The 21,157-nt window shown below is 37.4% G+C and overlaps 1 protein-coding gene across 2 annotated transcripts in view; it reads right to left on the bottom strand.

Annotated features, from left to right (window-relative positions):
• The window catches only part of etnk2 (ethanolamine kinase 2), a 33,817-nt gene extending 12,928 nt beyond the window's left edge, over positions 1 to 20,889 (bottom strand). The window contains exons 1-5 of one of the 2 annotated variants that reach the window (XM_007251399.4): positions 20,565 to 20,889; positions 11,833 to 12,092; positions 9,658 to 9,798; positions 2,511 to 2,653; positions 2,172 to 2,255 (exon numbers count right to left, since the gene is read on the bottom strand). In XM_007251399.4, coding sequence (XP_007251461.1) covers positions 2,172 to 2,255; positions 2,511 to 2,653; positions 9,658 to 9,798; positions 11,833 to 12,092; positions 20,565 to 20,777 — 841 coding nt within the window. In that variant the 5' untranslated portion in view covers positions 20,778 to 20,889. Of the gene's footprint in view, positions 1 to 2,171; positions 2,256 to 2,510; positions 2,654 to 9,657; positions 9,799 to 11,832; positions 12,093 to 19,454; positions 19,867 to 20,564 lie in introns of those variants that run through there. The other variant, XM_022682311.2, reaches the window with a different exon arrangement.
• Between the last annotated feature and the right edge of the window lie 268 nt (positions 20,890 to 21,157).

Below are 21,157 nucleotides of genomic sequence, written 5' to 3'. Positions count from 1 at the left end.
TGTATTTGTTTACTGGAGAAAGAGAATTGTGATGAACTGATAAACCACTGCTTAAATACTTTAATGCCTCTAATGGCTTCAATAATAACATACTCTTATTGTAATATTAAACTTGTATCTTACTTATGCAATAGAGCTTTTGAGAAATACCTCTTTTGAATGATTACACATTGAGCATTTTAGGTCCCTTTATAGTGTTTATGGAATTATTTAACCCTCCTGTTATGTTATGGGTCAAACTGACCCATTTTAAAGTTTGAAAATATGGAAAAATAGTTCAAAGTTTTTTTTTTTTTTTTTCAGTATGACCACAGGATCTTGAAAACAGATAATCTTTATACTAGGCTACATACATCTGCTATGTTCTTGCTGGAGTGTATGTGTGACGTGGTCGTCGGGTGTCGGAATTGTATATGTTTATACTTCCCACCCAACCACAATTAGACTATAAGGTTCATTGGAGTAGGTGTAATATCACTCTTCAATCTGAATGGAGAGATTTATCTAGATAGGGTTTTTTTTTTGTTTTTGAATGATGAGAAGCCAAAAGGAGTAATGAAGCTATTTTTTTAAATGTGAGGAGTAGAAAGTTCAGATAATTTAGTGAAAATGTACAAACACAAGTAAAAGTCATCTGAAAAATAATTACTCCAGTAAAGTATAGATAACTAAAATTTCTAATTAAGTAAGAAAACAAAGTATTTGCACTTCATTACCAGACACCTCTTAATGTATGCAAAACTTGTTCCAGTGAAGCACTGAAGAAAATTACAGCCATTTTAGGTTCCCTGTGCTTTGTGATTCATCTCTACCAAATTACAGGGATTTGAATTAACACACTTGTTGGGGTCTCTGGTGGGTCTTATATTTAATTAGTTAGCTTTTGTTAGCCTATATGCTGCTCACTAAATAATGTTATGAAGCTCATTCAAACATTTATAGTTTAGAAGTTTACAGGAAATACAGGTTAGCTTGTATAAAACTATTTACCATTTAAACACACACGTGGAATTTAATTGGACGATGCAGGCAACACCGCTGTTAAGGGAAGCAAAGGGAAGGAAAACGTTCATGTCCGTTGATGCGACGGATCAGTGTAAATGCAGCGTAAGGGAGAAATTGTGGCATCTACACCCAAACAGTGAACTATATGTCCAGTAAAGATCTGTGCCTTCAGATGGAACCACAAACGCCTCTTTGTTAGGAATACAATGCACCATTTTAATACACAAATCCCTACTTTCACAACCAATGAAATGCTCTATGTAGGGCGCAGGAAGCCATCTTGGTAGCAGTAAATACTGTTGTGAAGACAATCGGCTCCGAACAGGGTTCAACTGTTCGTTGTTAAGTAACGCGCATAAAAAAAAAAAAGACAATGGACATGAATTACAGTCTGAACTGAGATGTCCAGAAGTAAGTGTGCAGTGATGGTTATAAATATGCATGTAAAACGAATATAAATAATGTATGATGTATAAAAAAAAAAAAGTTTGCCAAAAAGACTAAATAGTAAACTAATTTCCGTACAATTAGTACAAAAATAAAATACTGTATCATTCGGACTATAAGGCACATCGGATTATAAGGTGCATTTTAATGAATATCTACTTTCTGGTCTATTGTCATTCATAAGACGTACTGGAGAATAAGGTGCATTTTAAGCGACAATAGTAAGGAAACAGGGGTGTCGCACAGTAATCTACCCAAAAAAGCACTTTCATTTATTTACAGTAAACTTAGATTTCCAATATTTTCAACAGGGTAATTAGCAGCACTTAGTGCTAGTAATACTAGAGGTCAGCAAGCGGTTTGTCCCATGTAGCTTGGTACACAGCAAACACGCAGACGATGTACTCACCTCTGAACGGCGAAAGAGCTACCGCTGCAGTTAGCAGCTAATGCTAATACTGCTCCAGCTGGTCTTCAGGAGCTGGCTTTACTGTTCCTTACAACCTGACTAGTAAAATTCATAAATAAGGAGCACCGGATTATAAGAGACACTGTCGATTTTTGGATTTTAAGGGATTTTAAGTGCACCTTATAGTGTGAAAGATACAGTAACTAATAATATATTTTACAAAAAAAAGAGGCTATAAGATAAATATAGTTCATAGAGTAAGTTTTGTGTAAGTTTAACTCCTGGTCATATCATTTTTTTATCCTCTCACCTGCAAACTCGTTGAAATGATTCCCAATGTCGAATGCCTGGTAGTTGTAGCTGGAGTACTCGTAATCTATAAACCGAACGTGACCTGGGAAAGCAACAGAAAACAGGATGAAAATATGTTAAACAGGACATTTCAGCAGAGGAAATCACATTTGAGCATGTGAATGGTCTACAGTTGCAGCTTCAGGAGGTCTAAAAGTGAGTAAAAAGTAAGCAAACGTTGCTCAACCATTGGCCGTGACCCACCACTTAAAACATTAATATAATAATAAACAGCATGTGTTATCTCCATCTAACAATGTGTTCCGCTAACGGAGGTGTAACCCTGTTTACCACCCACCTTCCTTCTCGTTGTAAATAATGTTCTTGCAGAGCAGGTCGTTGTGACAGAGCACTACTGGAGAGCCCAGCTGGGACAGGTGTTCCTTCATCCACGTCATTTCCTGTTCCAGCACTTCCTTACTCGGGACTTCCTGGCGGATTCTAGGGAAGGGAACGGATAAACAGTTGAGCCCTTTCTGGCACCCACCTGCTGTGAGATTCCCTGAATATGTTCAAATAGCAACAAACATCAGAATAAAGGCTGCAGAATTTGGCTGAAATGTATTCAGTATCCGTGCAACACTGTATTCCGACTTATTGAACTGCAGTAAGTAAAGACAACAAACCAAATAAGAAATAAATGTACCTAATGCAAAACATGTAACAAACATGTATGCCAGCTGAGCTTCTTAAAGTTGATGTTAAATGTTAAATATATTTCTTAATAAAATAGAATAATTGAAATAACATTTAAAAAAAGAGTAGCTTGCATGATATTACCATTTACCTAATGTACTCTCTTGCAATAAGACAGTTAAGACAAGCCTGATGGACACCAATACAATTACTAATTTTCTGCAGTATTAATATCATCCCTATTTTATACAGGAACAGTAGCAGTATGTAGGAAACAGTTAAAAAGTGTTAGTCCTCCACAATCCCATGATCTAAACCTGATCAACTGAGAGATGGTGGTTTGGGATTAGCTGGAGCTTCACATAGTTTAGGAAAAAGCAGCAACTATTGTTCAGCACCTCCAGAAACTCCTTAAAGATGCTGAGAAAACTATTCCAGGTGACTCTCCCTCATGAAGACACTGAGATTAAAATACCAAGAGTGTCCTCAAGACTGTCCTCAAAGCTAAATGTGGCTACTAAAGTAGAAGAATCTAAAGTATAAAACTTATACTTACATTTATATTGCTTAATGAAAACATTATGTGGTTTGTTTGTTTATAATTTTAATTCTACACACAATAAAAATGCTGCTTCTGTTGCTTCTTGCGAAACATATTGTGTGGTAGTGTTGTTATTAATTGTGGTTGTGTTATATTGTTTTTATTGGGTCTTTGAAAAAGAATTCATGTGTTTTTTTTTTTATTAACTGTTGCCATTTTAAGAACTGGCCAGGGACTGTAAATTAAAATTAGCCTCTAGGGAGACGAGCTGTACACAGGTTAGCAAAACAAATTGTAAGCACAGATCCTTCAGCTAGGAAAACATATGTTTATTTAGTTTTATTTGTACTTGTCGTTACATGTTTTTTCCTTTCATTTTTGTAACTTAGGAACAACTCATTTATTTTGTATTGCTTTGCATGTATTTAAGATGCTAATCATGCAAAAAACAAGCGCTTAGGGGACATTGGAGGACACTGAAACAGTCAGCATTAAAACAATGTTTAGATTTACTATTCAACGATCAAATATGCAAACATTGGACCGCAATATATGCAGACACCCCAAGTTGCAAAAGTTGATTTCAGGGAGGTTACCCTACCACAACCCCCCCCCCTCCCAAAAAAAAAAAAAAAAAAAAAAAACTTGCACACACACCAAAGGATAACGAAACATTACTTTTATATTAATTCATTTTAATTTTTTTTAATTAAATTTAGAGTATTCAGAGGTGAAATGAGTTTTCTCTTTTTTCTTTTTGGAAGGCCCTGCCTCTGCTTTCCTTTTGGAAAAAAAGCCTTTATTTGACAAAAATTTACAGTTACAATATCACAAGAAATTGCACAACATCAAAAACATTTAATATCATATTCCAATAATTATTAATATTGCCTCCGCCATGATCTGCTTTCTCTCAATCACTGAATAATTCCCGTCCAGGAGGGGGGAAAAACACTGCCCGCCCACACTTAAAACTGATTGGCTGTCTCACAGACTCTTTGCAGAGAACAGGCCAATCAGAACCCTCTCTGTTTTCTCTCTCTCCTTCCCACACGCGATTAGAGAAAAAAACTCTGTGGCCTGTGTGCGCGTTTGGGGAGCTCGTTCTGAATTCCGGGAGATTATATGTGACTCGCGGGCATCAGGGAGCCACTACCGAAATGCGGGAGACTCCCGCAGCTTCAGGGAGACTTGGTTTGTCTGTACATGTGTTGTGATGTGTCATCATTTTATCCTTTTAGGTTGCCTAACTAAACAAAATCAAGTGGATGAAAGTGTATTTATTTATTACAGCATTCATTGTAATAAAGGTACAATTAAAATAAATATCTAAATCAAAAGTTGTACTTTACCCACATGTTTATATGCTAAGTCAAAGCTAACATACAAGCAACAAGTAGTGTTGCAGAGGTAACCATCTTTCATGGCTGGACTGATAGCAAGAAAGCTAACATGCTCCAACCATGCAAAGGCCAGCTGTCATGTATGTTACATCTTAGAATCTCCTGAAAATAACATCCAGCCTGTGTGAATGTTTCCAATCATATCCTTGTAATTTTTTGTTTAATAAAAATGTAACAAAATTGGTCTGGGGCCTAAATGTTTAGCTGTCATTACCAGTAGGAAGTACACATAAAGGGCATGACGAAAATAATCGTGATCTAACAAATAATAGGCAGATTAGTCAACTACTAAAATTCATTAGTCATTAGTTGCAGAGTCTTTTTTTGGAAGCTGTTAACAGCATAAGTGCATTTTGTTACAGTCATTGTGAATCTACTTATAGAACTATCTAGAAGAGGACAATAAGCACAAATCCACTCAATGGGCGAGTGACGTACACACCCCTCATGAGGTCACTGAATGAAGTGGCGTGGGTAAACCAATCAGAGAAGGCCAGGGGAGAGCAGCACTCTCCTTGAGTAATGGGCTTAGGAGGCTAATCCTGGCGCGGCACCCGTCTGCAAACTCACGGACCACCCTTCAGGCGATTGGATTGGTGTGGGTAGAAGGCACACTTTGACCCTAATCTCAGACCTGCTTCGTCATCACAGGTGAAAGACTGCAGGCGACAGCACCAGGGAGGAAGCGGTTGAGAAGGCTAAAGACAGGTCTGCTCTGCTGGAGACTGCACTGACCCACATTGTGTCCTCGTAAGATGGGACAGCGCTGCTGGACGCGCCTGTGAACATTCCTTCCTAGTTTGGTTTTCACAACAAACTGATAGACTGCTGTTAATGTTGTCACTGTCTGGGGAAAACTGTGCGACTTGTGTGAACATTTCAAGACCAATGGGTCAACAGAAAGGGTAAAGGGATACCTGGTACACTTTACTCATGATTGAGTATTCACATATTCACATTCTCTTTTTAGAACTATATTTGTTACAGATGCATATTTATATTATATTTCTCTGTCACATCAGCCACTTTCATAATCAATGTCATTGCACATTGCTCTGTTAATTATTTAATTATTTAATGACCATTAGCAACATCTACTGCCCTGCTCTGTGTACAGATATATCTTTCCTTGTATAGTACGTTTTTTATAGCCTTATATTTTTCTCTATTCTTCTGTGTTTTAATTTATGTTTGAATAGGTTTCTTATTGTATTGTGTTGTTGCTGCTGGATGCCTTAATTTCCTTCAGGATAAATAAAGTATCTCTCTATCTCTCTCTCTCTATCTATCTCTCTATCTCTCTATCTATCTCTCTATCTCTCTATCTCTCTATCTCTCTATCTCTCTATCTCTCTATTTATCTATCTAGCTGGAGTCAAATTATAGCACAAAATGGCAAATATTTCAAAGGGACTATAAGGAAATTTATACAATATAAAATTTTCCATCTGTATTATTGGGCAATCTGCAGGCTCTTCAGTATAGGATTAACAGACGCTAGTTTATGTTGGAAGTGAAAAAAAAAAATGGGAACGTTGTTGCATCACATATGGGAATGTCCAAGGGTCAAACCATTTTGGTACAATGTGCTTAAGGTTTTGGAGACATAGTTGGGAGTAGTCCTACTGGTGCCCACCTGTTTGTGTCTTTTTAGGACGATTAAAAAAAATGGCTTATGTTTAGTATTGTATTATATATTTTGTATATGTTTAGTTTATTTTGTGCTAGAAATTGAATGTTTTGATACTGTTGTTTCAATAAAAATTAAAAACTATTAAAAAAAAAAAACCCTGGATACAATAAATAACCTTAAATACGTTTTTTTTTTTTCATGCATTGCCAAAGTATCAAATCGGACTCGGCATCTTCAGATATTTAAAATCAAATAACAAAAATAAATGCAAACTGGCCATCCCTATGACTTACTATAAAAGGCCTTATTCAGAAAATATTAGTTTCCGTTATATCTAGTTTTTGCCATTAAAGGCGTAATTTCTCAGTGCCGTCATTCAAATAATGTATCTAATTAGACACAAATTGCTCAGACGAACAGCTGTGAAAACATTAATTCCAGCATGGGCTCACAGTATGGCATCTTCGTGGGAGCTGGTGAAACCACAGCTGCCCTGTGTATCTAAAACAAAATCAACTGCAACTATTAAACAACGGCCTGTCTCTCTGTCTATCAAAGGCCACAAGATAATAATGTACAAAAGCAGGATTTGCCTGCTAATCCAATTTCAGTTCAGTGATAAAAAAGTAACATGCAGACTTGTCTAGATGGCCTCAGGCTTCTGAGAACGTCCTGGCCCGACACAGATGGACTAATGGCTGATAACTGCCTCTGCCATATGACACACTTCACTTCGCGAAGATAGCTCCTGTCGTTCCTGATAAACGGTGGAATGCAAACATCTGCCGGCCTCCGAAAGCCTGTGTCTCTGTAATTCAGAGGGAGCTGATGACTGCCGTTACATAATGGCATAATAGGTGAGCTTATCCTGAAGATGATCACAATATATCAATAGTACTGCTTGGTCAGGAACAGGTAATCCAGGCTGTGCCTGCACAGACCCAATAGAAGGTCAACTGAGGGGAGGGTGGTAAAAATTAAGGTTAAAGTTTATTAAGTTTAAAGATATTTTATTTTAGAGCTGCATAAATAAAAAAAAATAAAAATAAAAAAAAACTTCTTTACAATGTCAATTATTTAACGTTGTAAAGAACCAGTGTTTTTTCACTCTGTCTCTGTCTTTCATATCTTAATGTTTTTGGATCAACAGCACGTCATGCACAGTTTCTCAATGTTTTATTTTAGGCACACCGTGCAGCACCGACTCTATTGTTACATGACTGAAGGTCACAGACAAGAAGGCGAATTAATACTTTTTCTTAACATAAAACAATTTAAACTACTTTAATAAAGGATTGGACAAATATCAACACCTGATAGTTCAGCCTGACTATGAAAACTGAGTGAAAAAGTGAGTGAGAATACTGCCTGTGTTGACATTAGAGCTTTAATATTACATTTGGGCTGATTTCTTGCTATTTACTACGGGCACACATGCATGTGTGTGTGTGTGTGTGTGTGTGAAAAAAACCCATAGTAATTTGCAAGAAATAAGTTCATATGTAAAAATAAAGTGCTTGTGTTCTAACTAGTTTTGGAACACTCCACAGCTTGTCCAAAAATGCAAGTGTAAAGTGTGTCCTCTGGGGGTGTGAAAGCCAGGAGCAAAAAATTAAGTCAGTTTTTCCATAAAAATTCATTTTAAAAAATCACTTAAAGAAGCAAGCTGGTGTAAAACGAACTTTGGATGTAGAGAAACATAATAACAAGTACAAACTTTAGTCAAATAACCCACTTTCACTTACCCCCAGCATTACAAAACACAGCGCTTTAAGCCAATGAATGCTCCCAACAGGCTTACAATACTATAGATGGATTGCAAAATTCCAGCAGTTGCTGAAAATATCTCTATTGTATTGATTGCATTTACACACAATTAATTTTGCAGTTTGTTTCCTTATCCTATCTATTCATTTGTGTTCATCCGTCATTTATTAGGACTTAACTTTAAGATTTCTACTAGCTGAAGGTACTGTGTGTATAAACTGTGTGCATAACCTACCTGTGCACTTTAAAAGATTTCAGTGCCTCCTTTTAAATGTCAAGGCCCTTAGAATTCTACCAATGAAGTGTGGAGCTACTTTGAGCTTGTTAATTGTATAAAAACAGCAATTTCTTGTCACAAGTAAATCTATGCCCCTATCACTAGCATTGTAAGTCTGTTGGGAGCATTGACTAAAAGCTCTGTATTTTGGAATGTGCGAGGAGAGTGGAGGTGGGCTATTCAACAAAATCTTGTATTTGTTATCATGTTTCAGTAAAACCCAAGGTCATTTCACACTGGATTTGTCCTTTAAGTTATGAAGCTACCTAAAATTAAATCATGTTAAGGAGAAAGGGGATAGTATGCTAGGAGTAGACACACTCTAAATCCTCGATTAAATTTTATTTCCGATTTTAGGGCCACGATTTGATTCTCAATGTTCTTTTTTCTTTTCTTTTTTTTTTTACAGCAGAGAGGCTTATTTCAAAAGGTGGGCTTGATATAAGTGATGCAAATTGATACAAGTGATCTGTAATATACCACATTAGGCACTAATGGTCAAATTTAAACAATTGAATTAAGATATATATGTATGGTGGCTTTTTTTTCTAGTGGCTTTTTTTGGTAGCAGCAGTGTGCACTATTAAAACAGCAATGTGCAACATAACAAAATAAATAATAAAACACAGGAACAGTCATGTACAAAATAATAGAACAATTAGAGCCTTAACAAACTGAACTCTATCCTACTATAACAGTTAAACATGAAAAATAAGACCCGGTCCCTGAGAATGACAAGTTTTTTTATTTAACAAAGATATATTATCAGTTTTATCTGAGAGAAAGATGCTCCTTAAGGTACCAAAACTATTAACATATTTGAGGCTAGACAAAACAATTGTTATTATTATTTTTTTTAAGAAGATGAGAATGTCCACACTCTCTGGAGAAAGGGCTGCTCTTTGAGCAGTCACAATGCGGCTACAGTGTGCCACCCCATTTGCGTAGCGCACGTTGATCCTCTTTTTGACTTCGAGGCTTGAGACCATGACATAATTTCGATCAATTTCGATGAAACATCGAAATCGTGACACCCCTAGTTACAACAATGTACTATAATTCAAAGGGGCGGGGCCCGGACTGGTATAGATGGTCAAGAATTCATTGCTTCACTCGGCCAGAATCAAACCTAGTCTGGAGGGCAGCATTCTTACCGGTGTGTCTCTGATCTCTTTTCAGTCAGCTTACCTGGCATTGGAGGCTCGGTCTGTGAACTCTGTGGCCACTAAGGAGAAGTACTTGCGCATCTTGATCCACAAGTTGGGTTTAGGGATACAGCCGTTGTGAGCGTGGATGGCATGGATGCGGGCCATCTCTGCAGCAATAAGTCTAAAAAAAACACAAGCACCACACCAATTATTAGTTCAACCATTATATCAAATTTAAATCTTATTTTAATCTTCTACTTTTATCTACACACTGCTTTTCCCATAACACACTGTGTTACAGTTGTGTAACAGATATCCAAGCACAGTTCCTCTAAAGACTGTTTTTAAGACCAACAGCAGCAAAGGGAAGAAAAAAGATTGTGTGACATGCGACAATTAGCGACCAACGGAGTTGAGATTTTCTAATTTTTACGTAAATAAATTATGAAGCGGTGAAGTGCCATTCTAAACCGATTAGCCCAACAAATTCTTCGGACCAATCGCAGACAAGAAGGAACAAGCTCTTCAGCTTCTGCTTTGCGAACCTCTGATTCCCATAACACTTTATTCATATTCCCAGTGGTGAGGTTATGAACATGGCACAGAGGCCTTTAACCTGTTTCTACTTTTTCTGTTTTATATGATGCATTTTTGCACGAATACAGAAGCAATTTGGAGGAAAATGAAGCGTGGAAGGAAGTAAAGAATGGCTAGATAGGTTGCTTGCTAGCATGCTAACCAGCCACGCCAATATAAACCCACACAAGTGCGTGAACAGCTATAAAACACATCTACAACAGACAAAGTAGGGTGTCACAAGTGACTTATCGCCGGCCAGTGTTTAGGCCAAAGTCTGTGGATTTTAAAACAACGCCTGCAGGAACATGTGCAGCAGTCACCTGGAAAGTGTCACAAGGTCAAGACTCAGTGACCTGTACAGTATCAATTACCACATTCTCAGAAGGTGAACATGTGACCAGACCCTACACAAATGTGTCACACGGTTTACAGTTAAACTGTTATTGAATGCCCCAAATAGGGGCTTGTTGTTTTTTTTTTTTTAAGTGTTTCTCCTTGGCTACACTAAAAGTCACCAGGAATGTCATATTAATATAAATCACTGTTTAAGGGTGCTTTCACACCTGAAAGTCCGGACTGTGGTCCAAACCAAAGTTCATGTGTTTGCTACATTGTATATATTTGGTCCACTTAGTTTTGTTTTCACACTGCAGATTAAGGAGCACTCCAAAGACCTTTGTATGATACTCCTACATCCTTTTATAATCACTTACATATCGATGCGTTTTTCTTAACTTGACGCTGATTGGTTTTAGAAGGACACGCGTCTGACGTTGGTGTGTTGATAATTCAGCGGGTGGTTCATTTGGCGGGAAGCCTTTCCAGGATAAGGATAAAATTATTGATTTCGTCTCCATAGTAGTGCTGCTATTGTGGTTTTAATACCAGCAGCAGCAGCAACTTCAGGCACAGTATTCTAGGTTAGTTCAAATTCGCCAAACGAACGTGCTTGTCCTGAAGCAACTGTATCCACGGCTCATTTTTCCTGCTTTTCCGGTTATTTTGAAAGGGTACTGACTGCAGCCTGCAGGAAGGCGGAGTTGGACGTCCAGTGCGTGAAGCCCCGCCCATTTTGTTAGCGTCATGCAGTCCAATCTCGCCCACTTTGTCAGCATCATGTCTTAGCTTCGCCTCTAAACGGAAGTAAACAATGTACAGGGCAGTTAGCAGACTTTAAATATAATGCGCCGCGTCGTCCGGCCTAAATACTGTGTATACACTACAAGCTTGCGAGACTGACAAGGCGTGGCGTGGACAAAGTTGGTGGGACTGGACGCGCTGGACGTCCAACTCCGCCTTCCCGCAGGCTGCAGTCAGTAGCAGTTGGTTATTTTTCTTCTTCTGCTGCCGTTATTAAGGAACGCCTGCTCAGCTTCCTGTAATTGGTCCGAAAGTTCGAACCATCCAGAAAAGCGCTTTCACACTGCAGGCGAACCGGATCATGGTTCAGTAGACCCGGACCGAGACCACCTCTGCTACTTTGGTTCGGACCAAACAAACATTTTATTTATTATAATTAAACTAGATGGTCCACGTCATTTCCCCAGAAGAGGGAAGTGAAATACTGTTTACAGAGAAAGTTCACAGAACTGAACTAAAGTCTGGAAATTAAGCATAATTTATCCTGTGGACTAACCTTAGCAGCACAGGGTCCCTGACGTCCTGGGTGCCGAGGGCATCTCCCTGCATGAACTCATAGCAGATTCCATTGTTGAAGGTACAGTAAAGGCGTGGAGCACAACCGTTAGCATGCAACACCTGAAAGCTCTTCAGCTCATTGTCTCGATCAACGATGAGCTCAGTCTTGTTGCCATACACCCTCACCAGCACCACATCCTCCGGACTGTCGTCCACATAGCAGCCCACCAGCTTGTTGGTGGTCCCATCTGTGAAAAGCTAGAAGGGGAGATCAAAAATAGAGGTTCAGAGAAGATCAAAAATAAAGCTTTTAAAATTCAGAACTATCAGCAACTTCAAGGTGAAAATAAATCACAGTTTACATTTCTGATCTTCTATAATAGAAGTCTATTCATATTTTAAAAGAGGTGAAGTCACAATACTAGGACCCCGTCCTTGTTTCTAGTTGTTTCAGCTCCACTGAGCATGTAGAGACAGAGCATGTTGTGTTATCAGGGAAAAACCACTCCCCTCATGGGGGAAATCATTCCTCTCATAAAAGTGAATAGAAGTGAATGGGGAAATTGTAGCTCACTATGTCTTTAAACAGCTTTTTCATAAAATATCAACACCAGCCTGTCCTTATACCTGTCCGTCTGAAGAAAGGGAAAGCTATACACTAAAACTTGATATGACTGGACTACCTCAGTGTTCATTTTGATTCCAGTTTATTATCTCATTAACACTACTATTATCCATACCCTTTTTGTTGTACGATTAAACTGGCGCTCATCAGGACCGTCTCGAGAAGACCAAGAGTCACCTCTGTTGCACAGGATAAGTTAATCAGAGTTACCAGCATAGAATCCACAAGTTAACAGGACCTCAGATGTTTGTTGGTGCTAATGTTGTTTAACACTTTTAAGTTTACTACATGTGTGTGTGCGTTTCTTTATAGTCTGGATAACTTTAGTATTAATTTACAATGTAGGGATAAAAAAAGGAAAAAAGCTGAATGAGAAGGTGTGACCAAACTTTTGACTGGCATTGTATTTATTGGCATATAACTTCTCAAAATGTAAATACAGGTAAGAATGCAGATCTAGGATCAGATTATGTGCTAAATAACCATTATCTGATTCATATTAATCAATAATTCGCCTGAGTATAGTTCTAAAGGTCGTATCTGCACTAAAATACCACATTTTATTCCAGCTGAAATTGACAGAAGTGTCAAACTGTTAAAAACAGAGAATCCAGTCAGAGAGACCAACACAATCCACACCACTGGCCACACTGCCCATCACAACATTTCTGACATTCCTCAAATAGCTTTACATAGAGATGGCACAGTGCTGGAGATTTTCGGCATAGATCGCTACTGATACTAGATACTGCTCTGGACTTTGTTGCCCTATTATGCGGATGGATTCATGTATGTAGAAAAACAATGAGCCAGTAAGACCAGTAGGATAACTTGGCGCATCTATTCCATCACATGATAAAACTGATAAGCACTTGCATGCATTGAACAGCTGTTAATCCAGAAATTAGATTAAGCATCTCTAACATATCTTTGATCTAATCGGATGAAGGAGTTGCTACAGAAAAATAAGGATAGAATGAATAATATTCTGGCGTATGAATATTTATGGCCAGAAAATGGTGAATATTCTGGCACTTGAAGAATATATGTTGACAATTTATCAAACATTCTGGCACATGACGACGATTTATGGATTCTGATTATGAACATTCTAGCATTCTGCCACTTGAAGACTATCTATGGCCAGATCTGATAAATATTCAGGCACTTGAAGACTATTTGTGGCCAGATATAATGAATATTATGATATTTGATGGTTGTTTATAGCCCATCATCTGTTGAATATTCTGACACCTGACGACTACTTATGACCAGATCTGGTGAATATACTGCCATCTGAAATCTTCGGTTGAATCTAGTAAATATTTTGCCACATTATGGCCAATACATTGAATATTCTTGCACTCTTGCAGTATTTGTAGCAAGATATGGTGAAAATATTGGCACTTAAAGAATACTGATGGCCAGATTTTATGAATATTATGGTACTTAAAGTCTAGTTATGGCCCAAGATGATAAACATTCCGCCAAAAATATCTATGGACAGAAATAATGAACTTAACTGATAGGGTGTGAACAATATTTCTGGTCAGATATGCTGAATATTCCTGCACTTCAACAATACTTGTGGCCAGAGATTATGAAGGTTCTGGAATGTGAGGAATATTTACAATTGCATCAACCCCATAGCCTGTTTGTTTCTTTTCATGTTTGCACAACGCGCCTCACCTTCACTGTTCCTTACAGCCACGTCATGTGACCTGAAATGTGTCATCGCACTCCACTAATTGCCCTGTAATGCAGGTGACCGTCTGGTTGTAATCTGATTCACTAATCTCATGAATGGTGATCCCATGGTGCCACGTGTCAACAGAACTTGTTGACAGTCCAAAACTCTCACTGGAAGTTTTGGCCTCGTTCAAACGGCAGCCCTCAGTCCACTGCGCACAACTGTTTGGGGAAACAATGCATGGTCTTTTTTTTCATTGATGAAAGCTATGTAGGTGGTCTGTAAACACTGTGCCACTGTCCGCGTGGAGGAAAGGCCAGGATTAGGGCCACTCAGCCTGGCTGAAAGCAGTGGTAAACATCTGACACTGGCACTCAAATGTGGATGTAACTGGAGGGTAGAGCATGTTAGAAACAGCATCTACACAAACAGTTAATTTGATATAATACTATATGAGCAAAAATACTTTAAAACAGTCCTCAGGGGTGGCTGCACCAAGAAGGTGCTATTCCAATAGGACAATGCTTGTCCACATACTGCTGCCATCTAAAAAGAGCTTGCTTTAAAGACACCAATACTTTGCCATGACCAGCTGCATCATTGGACCTATCCTCAGTTAAAAATGTGTAGGATGCTATTTGGCATGTTAGATCAACACCCAGGCAGCAAATTCTGAAGGGACGGCATAAACATTCAAGCTGCTTGAAATGGATTTTTGCAGGACTTCAAAATAGCACTGCAATCAGATACTTCCTTCTGGACTATCTTTGATCTATCCCTAGATGTTGGAAGTTGGACTGGAGTAAAGTTCTCGACTATGTGGAAGAAGCACTACCTTAAAATACCCTGCAACATCAAAGCATTACCAGTGTACACCGTGGGTGCACTTTGTATGACCTATTATACAGAAAACATATTTTTATAGGGTCATAAAGCTTTGGCAATAAATACAGTTTAATGATGTTTGGGTGAGGAAACATGCCAGGGTTTCACTTCTTACCAGAAGTGGGGAAAAGTTATCGATTTCAAATCCTTACTCAAGTTGGGTTAAGTTTTGGATTTAAATTCTAGAAAGCAATTCACTATGTAATCCTTTTTAGATGTAGATATTGAATAATTGATTGGCCATATACTGTATCAACTGATTTTCAGCCCAAATCTGCAATCAGCCAAAAAATATGAGCGCTGGGTACGTCTACTCGGAAGGTCGGGAACTCGTGTTTGCCATAAAACTGATAAAAAAAAATAAATAAATAAATAACATTAAACTGAAATATTTGTAGAATGTGTAAAACTAACATGTCTTGTGGAAGAAGCACAGTAAAGACTTGTAACATGGCTAACTGGATTAAGGAAGTAACTCATTGCTTGAGTAATGTTTTTACTTAATATTTTGGTACTTGTACTTAAGGAATAATTCAAACGACTACATTTACTTCAAATTGAGTAAGTATTGTTTTGAAGCATCAGTACTTTTACTAGAGTTCTGTTTTTGGCTACTCTGTCCACCTCTGGGTATCATCCTCAAAAACACATATCAGCCCACCTCCACTTAGTAGACTTGTACGATTACAAACACTCCTAGATTAAAAGTACCAATCTTGTCTAGGTTACGAATTACAAATACATTATGAATCAATAGATACATTCTGCAGCGATCCAAAAAGAGAAAATAACACTATTTATAAAGTCTAAAAACAAGTCGTTAAATACAGAACCAAATAAAATATAAATTGAGTCATGCCTCAGATTTTCCCACCTCTACTGTCGTATTGTATTGTACCCCTCAAACCTGTCTAATTAACTCAAAGACAACAGCTGGCCACCGGCAAAACAAATGAATAGTACTTGACTTACAGACACTACCAATGGATCTAAAACACCTGGACTCAGTCTGTCCTAACAGTGGAAAAAAGGGGAATTATATGGTTATTTAAGAACTCAAATTCTAGTCCAATGAAAGACACGGACAACCTCTTAAAGCATCCTTAAAGCATGCAATACCAAACATAAGATCCCCAGTCCAGACGTGTTTTACATAATGCAAATCTCAAACTGACAAGTAATTTGCTGAATGAACAGGCAGATTAACTTGCTCAGGGTATCAAATCTATGTCTGGCAATTAAACACAGGTTCTACTGGAGTCTAACGAATGAGAACAGAGCAGCTCTCTTATAGTCACACATTTTTGAAAATGTGCATTTTCACTTTTACATGTGGGGTTTGGCATTGGGCTCATGTTCTAATCCAGAGGGACTAATAAAAAATATTAAATTTGCAGAGAAAAGTGAATGTAGCATTAGGACTTAAGTCTGGGCAATAAATACACAAAAAACAACTAGTAAAATCTCAATATTCTTCAAACAAATGAGCAATAGTCGATTATAGTTTTGAATTAAATTAATTTGATTTATCTTTCAGCACTATTAGGATTCTTGTTCAAACATTCTTAGTGGTATAGTATGGTGCCCTATGCTTGCCAGGCCAGGGAACTGAACCCTAGTTTTCCACAGGGAAGGGGGTGTTGTCACCTACTACACTACACCAAGCACTTGGTGAGTATGAGAGCTGACGTTATGGATATTAAGTTTTAGTAACTCAGTAAAAGCTTGATGATGATGCAGCAAAATATAATTAACATAATTCGTATTACCATACTGTTTACTATGTGATGTTTTAGCGTGTTAAGTTTTTATTAAATGTATTTATTAAATTTACTGCTAAAATGAACTGAAAGCTTTGTTGTTCTTGCGAACCAAAAAAGAAAGTAAAACCAAAAACAAGTGTTGTTACTCATGATAGGTAAATATCTCCACCAGTGACCAGATATATTTATAGTGTGTTACAATATAACAATAATGTAATATAAGGATTATTTGAGGTTATAAAATGACAGGTCATTCGGTTTATCAAAGCGGCAGTCTGTATGCTTTAGGTGAGAATGTATAATTGCACAGAGCATGCAGAAAAATACTTTTAATGAGAGAGAGAAGGAAAGAAAACAGGCATTAGCAGCTGGCTCAAGTAACCAAAGAATCTCCTGGGACCTACCAGACCACTATGTTTTTAGAAGAAATATATTTTTGCAGAAATGTACTAATGTCATTTATTAGATAATGATATCCCCTGATAGCCCCTTCCCACTCCCACCATGAGCCTATAAGTGAGGTGTGTTTAATACTGCTCTTGCTAAATAACACTCTCAATGTCTTACATGTTAGAAGTCTTCATCATGCTCTATAATAAACACTTGTATTATTTATAGGAGCCCGTGTCCCATTAGACATGGTCCCTTCAGAGGTGGAAAACATGGGTTTGGCTCCTATTTCCCCTAAGTAGAGAGGAAGGGTGAAGCAGAATACACAGCAGTTAACTCATTTATGAGGCGCAGAAGCTTTAGAAGAAATAGAAGCTTACTTTCCAGACTAAACTAATAATTTATTTTATTTTATTACTAGCTATTTTACTGTATCATGATAAATTTGTTAGAGATAAGTGATGATAAGCTTATCTAAATTAAGTGTGGAGTTCATCAGTGTTAAAAAACTACAATGAACTACTGCATATTGGATTACAGAAAGTTTGGTTAATTAGTGCTGTTTAACTGGATTATGTTTTGAATTAAGAAAAAAATAGTTTTCTATTTAATAAGCATAGTTTGTAACAAAATAGGTCGTGTTTTTGAAGAACCTGCTGCTATTAATTATTTTCTGAATATAAAAAATATGATAATTATTGTGAATATTTCTTTGCACAATGACATTGGAATTATAAAGTATTGGAATTGTATCAGCCAATAATTGCTTTTTTTTTTTTTTTTTTAAGAACTATCTCCTGACTCCCGATATATAGCTAGGGATGCACTGATGTGGGAATTCTGGGCCGACACAGATATTTCAATATTACACATGTATATTCGCTGCCTAGCCAAAAAAAAAATAAAAGTCACACACTCTAATATTTGGTGGGACCGCCTTTAGCTTTGATTGCAGCATGCACTCGCTGTGACATTGTTTCAATAAGCTTCTGCAATGTCACAAGATTTATTTAAATTCAGTGTTGCATTGATTTTTCACCAAGATCTTGCACTGGTGATGATAGAGTCTGACCACTGCACAAAGCCTTCTCCATCCAGCACATCCCAAAGATTCTCAATGAGGTTAAGGTCTGGACTCTGTGGTGAACTCTCTCTCAATCCATGTGTGAAAAAGATAAATGATGATCTCATGCTCCCTGATCCACTCTTTCACAATTCCAGCCCCATGAATCCTGATATTGTCATCTTGGGATATGCCCGTGTTATCAGGGAAGAAAAAATCCATTGATGGAATTACCTGGTCTATATTTAATATATTTAGGTAGTCAGCTGACCTTATTCTTTCAGCACATACTGTTGCTAAACCTAAACCTGCAGACCAACTGCAGCAGCAACCCCACATCATTTACTTACTCAAATCCAGGTGGAGACTTTTTTTTTAAAGGCGGTGTAATAAAATTGTGCATCCCTATTAATAACTATTAAAAAAAATAATAATACCAACTATTGACTAACAAGAACACTGTCATAATTCAGCTAGATACAAAGGTTTATAAAATGTTATCTTAGCTATCTTTTGTTTGCATTATTTAAGGTCTGAAAGCTCTGCATCTTTTTTTTTCAGCCATTTCTATTTTTCTGCAAATAAGTGCTCTTAATGACAATATTTTTATTCAGAATTTGGGAGATTTGTTGTCGGTAGTTTACAGAACAAAACCAGCAATGTTCATTTTACTCAAACATATAACGTTACCTATAAATAGCAAAATCAGGGAAACTGATTCAGAAACTGAAGTAGTTTATTTTTTTCCAGAGCCGCATGTATGTATGTATGTATGTACATATACATTAAAAATGCTGTGACATATCGTGAAACCACCAGAACATTTGAAAAACCGTGATATAAATACATTTTGGGTATACAGTCCAGCCCTACTAGCTAGCTAGGATATCAAGATGTTAGCTAGCAGCTAGTTAGCATTACTGAAGCACAAATAGCAAGCTCTTTCATTATTTTACCTCAGAGAAATATGTATAACGTTATTTAGCTAGTTGGCTAATTTAGGTGAAATGCTGAGTTTCGTTGCTAAGGCGGGTTCTGGTTGCTAAGCTTGCTGCTTTAACTGAAAGCTGAGGAGGGTGTTAGCTAGCTTAGTTTACTTAGCTTAGCTTACTCAGCTTAGCAAAGCTGTGGGGTATCTACAGATAACCAGCCAGCAAGCTAACATAGCTAGCTAGTTAACCAACTAACCACGTAGCTAACCTACCTTAAAGCTAGCCATCTACCTGCTGAGTGTTTTACTGCTAGCTAACTGTATTTCTCCATAAACCCCGTTTGAATGGAGTAGGTGCGGATACTAATGAGCCGGGGGTGTTCTGTCGTGATGTGCTACCCGTCGATATGCGCTTCTTAGCGGATGTGTGCGCATGCGCCAACCCACATTTTTTTCTTTCTATATTCTCACATTTTGTTTCAAGTTTTTTTTTTACCTTTAAACATAACGTAATACGTGCAATTTATAATAATGTAATTTGTTATTATATAAGGTGTAAATGGTGATTAATAATAAAAAAACAATAACAATAATAATACCAAACAATTATACCAAAAAGTGGTCTGTAATGACCTTTATTATAAACTTTACCCTAATACAATGATGTAGGCTATCTACTATTTACTTAGGTAAGTAACTAAATATCCTAGCTGCCTAGCGATAGGGTACACGCATAATCTAATTTAGTGCTATTTCAAAATATATATAGCTATATTTATATTGTATATTACCTTTAACCCTCTTTGGCACAGTGTTGCCCTTAGGCAGCAAACCAAATGTTAGGATATTGTACCATACCGTACCTTATTTGTAACGTGTTTATTTGTTTATCTATTTTAAATTTAATGTTACAAGGCATATCTAGGCCAAATACAATGAGGTGAACAAGTGGTTCATAAATATTTAAATAAAATAAAAATATATATATGAGCAAGCTTATTTGGCTGTTTATATTCTTGTTGTAAAAATGCTAAAACATTTAAAATGTTATTTTTTTATTCATTGCCATTAGGCAACATTATGCATGTTTTTGGGTAAGTTAATTCCTTGCTCAGAATATTTGATTCATATTATCTGTGTGTTACCACAAGTAAAATTTAATTTTATATTTGATATGTCCATATGGACTGTCAAGATTTTAAAAATCATTTTCCTCCCTAAAATATAAAACATGTCGTAGAGGGTTAAATATAACGTGCACTAGAGTAGCACGCTTTGACAACGTAGCACAAATCGACAGAACACCTACTCCCTATATACTGTAGATAGCTAGGTTAGCTAACGTCTTAAAGCAGCAACAGCAGCTTATTACTGAAGACCCACCTTAGTCTTCACGGTGTCGATGTCCCAGCCCGGCCGCAGCTCCTTTATTAATTTCATCGCTCCGTCCGTGACGTTATGCTCGTCCACATATATCGGGAATTTTCGGATGACCGGCGAGCCCACGGGCACGTGTATCTCCGTCTCCATAATCTTCTGCTTTATTTTCCGCTTCGAAATAGTCACACAGTCCGAAATGATCGGATCCTGCGACATTAAAATCTGCAGATAAAATAATAACAGAAACCTCCTGCGATGCCGAGCTTGACAGCTTTCTCTCCGTCAGCTGCTGAAAGTGAGTCCGGTCTTAATAGTGGGCGGATGATGTGAGTAAAAAAAAAAAAAAAAAGATGCCGGTTGGTACCGTCACTTACTCCACCCGTTTTCCTCCAAGACCCGCCCTTCCTGCTCTATGATAGGCTAAGAATCCCTCGAAATCAGGCCTCCGTCCTCCAATTGGCTGAGCCAATTTTGGTTTAATTGATGTTCACATATGCTTAATGTTTTTAACCCCATTAATCTTACCCATTCTTTTACATATAATAATAATAATAATCCATATTGTAGCAAGAACTATTTAACTAAGTAAAGAAATA

The sequence above is a fragment of the Astyanax mexicanus genome, chromosome 24 (assembly GCF_023375975.1).
Source record: "Astyanax mexicanus isolate ESR-SI-001 chromosome 24, AstMex3_surface, whole genome shotgun sequence".
NCBI classification, from domain to species: domain Eukaryota; kingdom Metazoa; phylum Chordata; class Actinopteri; order Characiformes; family Acestrorhamphidae; genus Astyanax; species Astyanax mexicanus.
The sequence above is the reverse complement of the archived record's forward strand: the minus strand, read 5'-3'. Positions and strand labels throughout refer to the sequence as shown.